A 12291-nucleotide genomic window follows, 5' to 3' on the forward strand; every position below is an offset into this window, starting at 1 on the left:
TGTGAAAGTAAAGGCAGAATAAAGTCCGTCCGATTGAGAACTATGAAGATTCTTTTCATGCAAGGAATACTTCCAGGAAAATAAACTGGAGTAACTTGTGCAAAGGTCTGCTTGACTTCATGGGCGAAGTCCAGTGTCCGACAATATCGATCAAAAGCTTGGATCCTTCCCAGACTGTGTACAGTGTTAAGCGATGCAGTTTGGTGTAGATCTACTTCTCTTTCCTTGATTGGGCTGACTTCCCACCTGATGGTGTACGGTGCCCCAAGAATTACTTACTGGTTATGGTCATTGCCAACTAAGTGACTTTTACAGACGCCTCACTTCATCAGCAGAATTCAAGATAACTGTAGCATCAACCTTTACTCATTTCGGGTTCATTGCCCACCGCATTTCTTCAAGACATCGGACTCGTGAATGCACCTGGTCATCATCTGCAGTCATCGAATGTCCTCCTCTAATAAAGAATTAACAGGTCCTGTTCAATTTACTTATTATATTTATTGTTATTAAATCAGCATTTAGAGATGTTTTATTTCTTCTCCTTTTCTGGTCTTTTAAAGTATTGAACTCAAGTTGCGGTAACTCGATAAAGACTAACGGTGGGACATGAAAATAGAACATGTAAGTTGTAGAGAACCGTTTGCAAGACATCAGGTCAACAAATCAAAAGAACATTTGTACAAAGATTCTCATTTAGAATCATGGAAGGTGTTGGTTTTCATTAATATATAGATCTGTTACATGTTCCCAGGCTTTTTTTTTTATTGATTAGAGACGTTTTTGCTTAGATGTAAATTATTCTTGGTTTCATATTCGAGAAATAATTGATGAGGTAGACAAGGCATTGTTGGTTTGTCGTAAATATAAAGTTAGCAGGGTACTCGGTGATGCTGTTGGACGTAGGTAGTTTTTTTTCAGGCATGGAACAGGAATCTCACCGTCGTCGGTTTATTGTACCTCTGGCTGACTTGGATGGTAGACCTGTCTCCAGCAGGATAAGAAAACTTGTTCTGTTAATCAAGAAATGTGTTATTGCAGGTTCCATCGTAATTTGTGGTAACTGGGCAGCTGGTCAATTCTAATACCAAAGGATTTCTGTCTAGATTTTATAAATATATATGCATATATATGTATGTATATATATATATATATATATATATATATATATATATATATATATATATATATATATATATATATATATATCATGTGACTCACTAAATTTCTCATATATATATATATATATATATATATATATATATATATATATCTCATGACTCACTAAATTTCTCATATATATATATATATATATATATATATATATATATATATATATATATACATACATACAGTATATTATGTATATAATATATATGTATATGAATTATATGAATTTTGATCACATCACCGTGGCGTTTTATATTTAGTTAGTTAAAGTCCTCCTGGGCCTGTGTAGGCTCATAGGGCAGGCGCTGATCTCCTGTTTCTTAGGCCGACAGCCAGTAGGGGACAGGACCCAATGCCTATGACACTGGCCAGTATACAAACATTAAGCTACAGCTCGAAGGGGAATTATAATTGATGAATGATTCAGTACCCAGTAGGTTCGAACGCCCAACAGTACGTATCAGCGACTATATGTATGTGTGTTTGTGTGTGAGTGTACGTGCATATTGTACAGAAGTGTATATATTACAGACACAGGATTTTGCCGTTCTCATAGCTACATATTTCACAGTGTTTATAAACCGTTTTACCAAGTAGTACCGTAGATAAATATTGAAATAGATCTTTGTTGCTACGCAAATTTATATTGTCGTACCAAAATGGTCTTAAGAGTTATGATAAGCTATTCTTATTCGGAAAGCAATCAAATGGGGTATGTCTTGCAAGAAAGGTGCCGGTCCCTTGAGGGAGAAAAAGCAGGATGAAATATTTATTCCACTTACCTGGAGGTTGTGGGGAATTGTCGGGATTGTTGTGGTTATGAGAGGATAAAAAGGCAGCCAGCTGGTCTTTAGGCAGGCAGGTAAACGCCAGCTGGCTCAGAGGGGAAAACATGAGCGCTGCGTCCGTGCGTTCATCTTCTGTGACCTGCAATGGTATATCATATCTTTTAGAATATTTTAATAAGTTTATTAAAGTTTTAATTTTCTACAGTTGAATATATTTCTTCAGCTTTGTTATTCTTTCCAAGTCATTCCGGTTTCTTCAGAGGCATCTTTTCTTTATACTGTAATCTCCACGTCGCCGTTACAATTATTGAATAACAGGTGGTATGAATACAAAACCAAGGAGCAAGATGAGAACGTGGGAGAGGAATAGCATACGAATTTCCTTGCTCAGCTTAAAACAAAGGATAAGGTAACGAAAAATGGGAAAGATCTTCATACGTCTGCACTTGATGCCCAACTTGAAAAAGGTAATTGAAGGATTACTGAAAAGTATGAGGTGTTCACTTGTCTTGTGATAACAAGATAATTGAGGATGAGGCAGCTGTGACTTTGAGCTGATAATCATCTGGATTCTGAATTCCTTCATCCATTCATAATTTTTAGTTACTAAGTACACCGAAAAGATGGTATACAAATCCGTTTCTTCCTCGGCTAGCACTCTGCAGGGCCCGCGTTCGAATCTCCGGCCGGCCAGTGAAGAATTAGAGGAGTTTATTTCTGGTGATAGAAATTCATTTCTCGGTATAATGTGGTTCGGATTCCACAATAAGCTGTAGGCCCCGTTGCTAGGTTCTTAGCCACGTAAAATAAGTCTAATCCTTCGGGCCGGCCCTAGGAGAGCTGTTAATCAGCTCAGTGGCCTGGTTAAACTAAGGTATACTTAACTTTTTCGGTCTAACAAAAATTGACAAGCTTTCGTCCAAGAGACTATAGAAGTTTTCCGATATTTCAGCTTTCAAGGTATTGCATCACTGGCCGGGTCATTCTGTCTAAAATCAAGAGACTTTGACCCCGTGGAGAAGTAGTGCCATCATTGTACTGTAGCTATTACTTAACGTTCTTTGTGGCGTCCCTTCGGCCCGTAACTGCAACCCCTTTCATTCCTTTTACTGTGACTCTGTTCATATTATCTTTCTTCCATCTCACCTTCCACCTTCTCTTAACAACTGTTTCATAGTGCAATTGCAAGGTTTTCCTCTTGTTACACCTTTAAAATCCTCTTTACTCTCAATTTCCTTTTCAGCGCCGAATGACCTCATAGACCCCAGCTCTTGGCCTTATGCCTAAATTTTATATTCCAATTCCAAAAGATTTAGAGTGCTTGGATGTTGGTTTTCCTTGCAAATTCATAGTTCGTGGCTATTACTTCCATCATTATCATTTGATGGTTCACAGGATGCAAAACAACGAGAATGCCATATATGCTTTTTTTTTTTTTAGCATTCCAGAGGAGTAAAAGTGTGGTTGCCATTCGGCTCGGAGGAGAGGCTTATCTGCCATTCAGGGGACATTTTCTCCCATGAAAGGGTCCGCAGTGTTTTGTGTGCGTGCGTGTGTGTGTGTGTGTGTGTATCACACTGGAGTAAAATGGATGGTTGCCATGGCCTCAGGAAAAGAGGCTCGTTTAACATTCAGGAGTATTTCCTCCCACCGACGGGTCCACAATTCTCTAGTAGGCACTCTCTCTTTAAGGTGCATTATCCCATACTATTGACACTTCGAAGAGCAGCCATGCGCTGCTTAGTAACACCGCAGCAGTTGTTCTCAATGAAAAGATTTTTCTGATGTCGATAGGTGCTGCTGACCTCAGGAGAGAGTTCATCTGCCGTTTAGGGGTCATTCCCCCAAGGGTTCACAACCCTCCACTAGGTACTTATCTTCCTTGAGGTTTTTCTAGAAAAGTAACGTCCCGGCATTGCGGCTTACTACAGGAAATAACAGGCTTGCAACCAAGAAGACTTATTATTATGCCGATATTCTCTTTTGCATGCACTCACAGGGTTTTTGGATAGAAAAGCCTGTCTATTGCAGGGTACTTCAGCATCCAACTTCTCTCCAGAAATACACTTACCATTATACATTTCTCACCATCTGTACCATATCCACATGCTTTCAAAATTTCAAGGTCCAGGCAAATGCCTTTTTTTTTATTATATTTTAAGCCATGTGGTGTGGCGATGGTAGTATTGTTTTGTTCCCGATATTTTAGGAGAGCAATAAAAAGCTAAACTGGCATCATGAGAGGAAGCACACCAGTCATCTAAGGAACATTTCCTCACGAAGGTTACCCACACAATTTAACTAGGCATTCTTTTGCATTGCTGGGCTGAGTATTAGCATCGTATGCCATTGACAGTTTGCTATACAGAAATGTCTGGGTAGTATTATTTGCTACCACGGTGGTAGATGTTACCCTCTCTCTCTCTCTCTCTCTCTCTCTCTCTCTCTCTCTCTCTCTCTCTCTCTCTCTCTCTCTCTCTCTCTCTCTCTCTCCATATATATATATATATATATATATATATATATATATATATATATATATATATATATATATATATATATATAAATGAATGAGCAGCATAGAGAGGATGTGTTATGCATCTGTAATGTCAGCGAACCATTTCATGATTTACTTTAAATTTAGGAATGTCTGAAGATGGAAGTTTAACAGCCTTATAATCCTCGCAATTTAGATTCCTTCGGTTAAAAGCAATACTAATTCAGTTTTATATTTTAATCTTACCACCTACAGAGGTAGTGTCTGAATTAATATATGTTATTTACACTCGTATTCTTTTTGACGCCCGCTGCAGTATAACTGAGTTTTACCCTTTGCCGTAAGCGAATGATCGTTGAACTCTGCAAACAGTTTTTTTTTTTTCTTTCTGTCCATGACATTCTAGTTTTCAGAAAACAGGGTTAAATTGTGAGTCGGGATGCGATCTCAGCATAACGAACCGTACCGTATGCATGAAACGGATGAGATATCTGGGTGCTGTCATGGTGCTGTATTTCTCGACCGTGGGAAATTCACACTTTTAAATCCAATTCTTGATGTAGTTTATGGAAGTTCCGCTTTTTTTGTTCGTCTCTTTCATCGAGACCCAGTTTGTATTTTTGACAAGTGATTCAGTATATTTTAAGATTTAATATATAAAATTCTGTCTCATAATGCTAGCGGTATACATTCTGATAGTGTGATATCGCCTGCCGACAGAATGTGCGAGGTAGCGTCAGCAACGATGTAAACCATTTTTTCGTGATGATTTTTAGAAAGGTTTCAGCAACAAATGAAAATATAGAAATGTTGCGACGTTCTTTCGGTGGCAGCGACAGGACCTGGCTCTCAGTCAGTCATTCTTTCAGGTTCTTGATATGCTGCTCTATTAACACTAATTCATTTACTAATTGCTTTAGTGGTGCAACGCGGACGTGTCTTATCCTTGTTAGTTATTCTAGGAGAGTCACGAATAACGGTTCTCTCCCAGTTAAGAGGATTAGACTCTCACACATTGTGAATTATTGAATAGAGAAGTGGACACTTCACTAGCTAATAAATACTACAAGGTTTCATGATACTTTAGGATATTTTCTTTATAAATGAGTAGGAATTGTTCAGAACTGGAGCTATCTGTGGGGTTGTACAAGGAGGAACATAACTGGCAATGACAGATTAGATCACAAAGTGCTGATTGGATTAAGGTTATTCATAGCAGAGACAGAATCATCCCTCCTTTTCTGAATCGGAATGAAAATTTTTAAATATTTGGGGAAGATTTTCATAGCATTAAGAACATTTCGAGAGATGTACTTTTTTCATGGAGACAATTTATTCCTTGCTTTTGCTCGAGAATATAGTCTCTATTATGCTATCAGAATGAATGTAATAAAGACCTTATCCACTAAAAGTGATTTACATGACCCCTAAGTTTAAGTTTAGTTTTAAACAGGGTCATTCTTATTGCTATTTTGAGACGAATGTTTCAGCTAATTGTAGAGTCTACCTTGCCCTTTTCCCAGTGGTCAGTCATGTATTAGCCTTGCTACCACAATTACTCCTTCAAATGAAGTTCGAGGAGAGGTCCTCCCGTGCATAAATTTAAGACTACTGAACCATCACACACACACACACATATATATGTAAGTGTGTATATATATATGTATATACATACATACTTACATAAGCGTATACATACATACATATATAAAAAAATCCTCACATCATAAGAAGTCAAAAGCTTGTCACTTTGTTGCACTTTCAATGCAAAGTGCTCACATCGTTGTATCAGCCTCATGAGCCGGATATTGATTGACCAGAGGACTCCCAAATTTTATTGAGAGGTTCGTCATTCTTTCAACCATAACCGTATTGTCTTTTGAAATACTTCATTGTCGCATTAAGGCTAAATATCTAAATCTGTGTTAAACAAGTTTACAATCATATTAATGTTAGTGCGCCAAACTGAGTGTTGGCAAACCCAGAAAGCTGAAGTTCTGTCAGATGCCTTGTCAACATGAGAGCCCATATTTTATTGGTACTAGTAAGTGAAATCCATACTATATTATTGCGCAGTAAAATCGTGGAAATCCTGTTACCAAAGCACTAACTGTCCTTTAAATTTGTCAACATTTGAAGTAAACCTTCGTGATTAATGAATTGTGTAGGAAGACTGGCAATCCCCAGAGCCTGGTTCGCGTTCGCGGACATCAGGGTTCATGAACAAAATCATGTTCCTTAGTTCAGTTTCGTCCTGTTACGTGGCACCATATACAGTATTCCCAGCGGCCGTGCCTGAAATTAAGTCTCGTACATTTTAGATTACTGAAGCGTTCCCCTACCGATTTTGTTTTTATAATTCGTATGTGTTTATTAACCTTCTTACGTGTGGTAAAACCAATTAAAAATTATATCCAGCCCACGAATGATTTCCTGTGTAATATCAACTTGATCATAGAACATATGAAGGATGCTATGCTCTCAAGTTGCCACATAAATTATATAGCTCTAATTTTTGTTCTAGTTTATGTTAAAAGCAATTAAGAATTAGTCCTTATGTACAGTTTATCTTTACGGTATTACTAAGTAATACTGTTTTATTCTCACAGTTCTTTTCCTTTCGTAAATCTGTTATTGTAAATTATCGGCAAACTTTTAAATAACATCATTATTATCCTAGTTATAATCTGGAAAATCAATTTCACGTCATAACAAAAGAACTCGGTTCTCGCCTGGTTGGACCTCTTTTCAAACAACTAAATTACTCAAGCGTGATTGTGTTTATGTTTACCCCCATTCACTCGAGCATGCTAGCCGAGTCTCATGATATTTTGTTATCGAAGCTTAACTTCTTTGTAAAGTTAGTGACCAGATGAAAATATGATTCTCCGAAATCAGGTTAAATTTTCAGGTACAATTGTTTATTCGTGTGTTGGTCGTCTTGTGAGTTTGTATTGTTCCGTTTTCTAGTTTGGTATGTTTTTGTAATCCAGTAGCCATTTGAAAACAAAAAACGAATTTTTTTTTTGAGTGATTGTAATTCGTCTCTTCGGATATTGTAAAATTTGGTGTATTTTAACCCCATCATTTTTTTAAGAGATTAAACCTCGTTCTTTAATTACGTTATATCGTCATCTACAACGATTTCCATGGTCCTCGTCATTCCTTGGTTTTGGCTGACTGCTCTTTTTCTCTGTTCTTTTCCAGCGATATCTGTCATGTCTATTTTCCCTTTAAAAGAAAACAGTTTTGTCCTCGGCCCCATTCCTCCAGTCTTTTTCTTTATTGATCCTGTTAGTCGTTCTGTGCTGCATTTCTTCTGACATCTTGATTTGAGTGTGTCGTTTCTTTTGTTAAACCTTACACGTAGAAATAGCACGCGTTTTACTGCAATTCCATTTTTGTCTGGCGTAGCCGTCGCTTGTTTTGCTAATGTGTTATTTCATTTTCTTTGTGAAAGATTTAGATCAGTAGGTGAACGAGATTCCTCCGCATTGGGTTTCGCTTGCGGCAGGCAGTTCTGCAAAATCTTTCGCAGTTGTTGGCGAGCGTCACGATAAGGGGAATTAGACGTCTCACCAAAGCAATTATTATTATGAAAAGGAAAAGAAAGCGCATCTGGGACGGTGTCCTCACGCGCTCTCCCGCACACACACACACACACACACATATACACGTGATGACAATAAACATAATGGCACCTGGCCGTTGACCTACTGTCCCGGGAAATTCTCTTGAGCCCTAAGAAGCAAGCATGAAATAGCTCTTCTTTTTTTTCTATTTTTTACTCTGATGCTGAAGACGTTGTGTAAGCGATGCCTTGAGGCCAACCAAAACAAAAACAAAGATAAGCTTGCAGGTGAGTTTTGGGAGGACCCCTGGCACGCGAATGATCCGTAATCAATGGAAGAGATGCACGACGAATAACGCCGGCACGAAACCACTAACCGACATAATGGTTTATGATAATGAGGGCAAAGGGGGAGAGATAAGAAAGATGAAAGAAAGGATTGTGCAGGAGGGGATAAGGGAAGAAGGGAAAGATAAATCGAGATGGAACTAGCAGGAGGACGATAGGGAACTGAAGGGTCGCAGTTTTGAAGGCCAGGGGGAAAAAGCTTTCGGTGTGACTTCTGTGAAGAAAGAAGTTTGTATTATTAGATTTTCTTAGTATTTCCTATGATGCCGGATTTAATGTCGTCATCGTTTAAATTCACAAAAAAAAAGTATTCTTACAAGCCCGTTTTTGAAACAAATGTGGATTAGTATGATGCAAGATATCAATATAATTTGTGTGTGGATAAAAGGGTCATCTCTTTCTTTCTCCATCTGGTAATTTTTTGTGTCTAAAGATAAAATATAAGATAAAATATATTTCAGGACACGTCCGCTTAAACAAGATTAATTAGTTCGGATACACCCCTTATTTGAATGCCACGTCCATCATTCTATGATCCCTAACAGTTGTAACGATGTATGTAAATGGTATGACAGGTGGGGTTAAAGCTTACACAATGTAGCACTAACTCATTATGATTAGATTAAAACTGTCTCAAGATCACTTGATCTGAATCAGATATTACTGAACTGGGATATTTTGGTATGAGACTAATTAATGATAAGCGGCAGTTTTGCTGGTCAATTTTGTCGTTATTATTACCAGTGTTACTGTTTTTGTTTCTGTTATGGATGATGAGATAATTCCTACAAGCATAACCCATATTGCCAAAATTGACAGTAATATAAGAGAGGGTTGAAAAGCCAAGTCCTGACCAGGAGGAGTTAAGTATCTTTTCGAAGCGTGGAAGAAGATATTTTCATGCTTCGTACTTAGGCTATATATTAGTCAGCGGTGAGAAGTTGTCCCTGGACTGGACAACGGCAAGTCTAAATATAGAGTTTATCACCCGTTTTATTATGTAGAGACTATATCTTGTATATTACTGGCAAAGGTATATAATTTCAGAGCATGCAGTCCAAAGATTGAACAGTTGCATGTTCCAGTTTCTGTTTTATTTAAACTAGTTATGAAGTTTTCTTCACTAAAGAATTCTCCTTTTTTGTTAAGTCTCCAGTCATTGATATCTATTGCCTTAAAAATACTAGGGCTACTACTAAAAACATGGAAAATGAACAACGAGGAGTACATTTATGATAATTCCACACTAACTTGCACCGAGAAATTTGTGAGGACCCAAACATCTCATTTCTCATTATTCGATTACAGGTAAAAAAATAAACTCTCAAAAGGAAACTATGCATGAGTAAAAAAGCAGAAAAATCTGTTAGATTTTGGGTTTCAAATGAGCAAAGAGGAGATAACATTTGTTATTAGTTACCTCTCTGCCATTGATGATCCGCAAACCCCAATGGGAAAGCCTGAATATCGCGTAGAGTCTCCAGTGCGGCACTTGGGTCAGGGGATTTCCTTCTTCACCAACATCCAGAGCAGTGACCTGAAAACACAAACATAGTTCATTGGAAACTGTAAACTTTATGAGCTGTAGAAATAGAACAAATGTTCTGATGGCTTTTGACTATGGCTTTTCAATATTATAGCGTCTTTAGATATCCAAGTATATTATGGAAAAATGTTTTCGATTCTTACCTGGTGCAATTCTGCAAGAGCATTTAACTGGCTACACTTGGCTAGATGAGTTTCGACAAATATGAAATTTTCAAGCCTTGGGAATTTCACCCTCAGCTTTGGGAAGATGTCAATTATATCCTCGAAATTCATATACTGGAAGCGTGCTGTAGCTGCTGCTGCGGCCATAGATTTCTCCCAAGAAATGTCAGTGCAGCGCAGAGCTCCTTGCCCGTAAAGGCTCAGTCGATCTCCTTCAAGTTCCGCAAGGAAATTTGGTCCCTGTTCACGTAGGATTCCCGAAGTGTTCGGATTAATAGCTTGGACAGATTTATCGCCCCTCTCAACAACACACCTTTCAGGATCCTTCGGGCGTGTAAGAGGCACTTTCAGATCTGCAAGGTTGTGCTGACTACGGCTTGTAGGAAGGTTAGAAACGTCGGGATTGCTTGTGGCTGTTACTGCTGTGTTGGTTGTTGTGGCAGTGGCAGTTGACTCTGCATCAGAGCTAGAATCCAACTCAGAGGGTTCTGATATGGCACTTCGGGGTGAGATGGGCGTTTCCGGTCCCTGTGTAGGAAGACTTAGATTTGATCTGACCCTTGTGATGGCAGCAGTCACCACTTTATCAGGAAGATGACTCGAGTTCTTGAAAGACTCAGTCTTTTTCAGTAAGTCGGAGTTCTTTGAGTTGCTTCTTTTAGCTATCTCGTTATTAACCATGATTCTTGGTTTTGTTTTATCTCCCGACCCTGCCCTGGCGCTGCCCAGCCTCCCACTTGCGCCACTGCGACGGACAACAGGCACATTCTTAATCGGGAGAGTTATCCTCGAGTCTAAGCTGATCTTCTCGTTGCCTTTGACTATTCCATTTGTACCTTCAGTTTCTGACCTGTGAGAGCCTGAACCTCGGACTGATTTAGGTCTCACAGGACGGTCGATATCACAGGAATTTTTTCTCCTCAGGACTCTCATATCTGTATAAGATTTACTTCTTGGTAAGTTAGCTTTGGACTCTGAGCCACGAGCATTATTCATCGTGCACTGTTTTATGGACCTGGTCGTAGAGTTCACAGGAATATTTTCCTTTGCAAATTGCATCTCTACAGAGCTTAACCTCCGTTCGTAGTTTTTCTGTACCAAACTAACATCAGATATCCCACTGGAAGTGGCGGATGAGATTAGAGAAACACGATCGTCTTCTTGCATCTCACTGTTTTGCTTACTTTCTCCATCTTTCAGGATAAACCCCTGGTCATTTGTTATCGTTACACCTAACTCCTCCTCTCCTTCCTCCTCTTCCTCCTCCTCTTCCTCGTCCTCTTCTGCTTCTTCGCCGACATCGGAAATAGTATCACCACAAAAGCCGCTTGAATTTTCGGCTGCGTCGCTTTCCTTAGAAGGCACTTGGTCACTCGTGCCTGAAAGATGAAGAGCTATTAATGATGAATCTTATCCGGCATGATAAAGTGAACTACTTTGAATATTGAATATTAACTTAGCCATTTTTCTCACAAGGCTTTTGGCATTTTTAACACAAAATCTATGGCTGCAAAGATTATGCAACTAGTAATAAGAAATAGATGGTTTTTAACTAAACATCAACAAGGACAAAGGTAAATTATAATCTCATACATAGGTCTCAATATGAGAAATAATTTTCTTTGTAGCTCCTGAATTTATATCCCTTCGCTTACCTTGTAGGTCATGGAGCTTGCATTGTACTAAAATGTTATCTTTCTTACATGTAGTTCACATTTACCAGCATTATACACACGTCTAGTTATAGTCGTGTGAGAAATCAATAAAATTGGATTGATATTTTAGAGAAATTTTGCTCTATGAATTATACTTTTCTTTCTTCTACGGCTGAAAAGTTGCTAGGCATGCCCATGTAAAAAGTAAGGGGAAAGATAATCCGTTCACATGTATGGTCTGCCGAAATTTTTGTGACCTACCGTAGATCGTTGAAAAACTGGCTCATTATGGAAGCTTCCAGGAGGATTCAGTGTTTCAAGTCCAGTAGCGACTCAGAAAAGGAAAATTTTGAGTTTGTTGATATTTTATAAAAAGAGAACTGAAGATGCCTTGCAGAACCTGCAGTGTTGAGGCCCAAATCAGTTATATATATATATATATATATATATATATATATATATATATATATATATATATATATATATATATATATATATATATATATATATATATATATATATATAACGCCATGAGCTAGTACCACTCCACCA

At 38.2% G+C, this 12291-nt stretch overlaps 2 protein-coding genes across 4 annotated transcripts in view; one reads left to right on the forward strand and one right to left on the reverse strand.

The window, feature by feature from the left end:
• LOC136844390 (uncharacterized) overlaps positions 1-12291 on the forward strand; it is a 663809-nt gene that overhangs the window by 349135 nt on the left and 302383 nt on the right. The gene's annotated exons all lie outside the window — the stretch shown is intronic.
• LOC136844207 (uncharacterized) overlaps positions 1-12291 on the reverse strand; it is a 42041-nt gene that overhangs the window by 10005 nt on the left and 19745 nt on the right. The window contains exons 4-6 of the mRNA XM_067113222.1: positions 10064-11463; positions 9795-9911; positions 1894-2097 (exon numbers count right to left, since the gene is read on the reverse strand). Coding sequence (XP_066969323.1) covers positions 1894-2097; positions 9795-9911; positions 10064-11463 — 1721 coding nt within the window. The remainder of the gene's footprint in view (positions 1-1893; positions 2098-9794; positions 9912-10063; positions 11464-12291) is intronic.

Source organism: Macrobrachium rosenbergii, chromosome 12, assembly GCF_040412425.1.
Source record: "Macrobrachium rosenbergii isolate ZJJX-2024 chromosome 12, ASM4041242v1, whole genome shotgun sequence".
Classification (NCBI taxonomy): Eukaryota; Metazoa; Arthropoda; class Malacostraca; order Decapoda; family Palaemonidae; genus Macrobrachium; species Macrobrachium rosenbergii.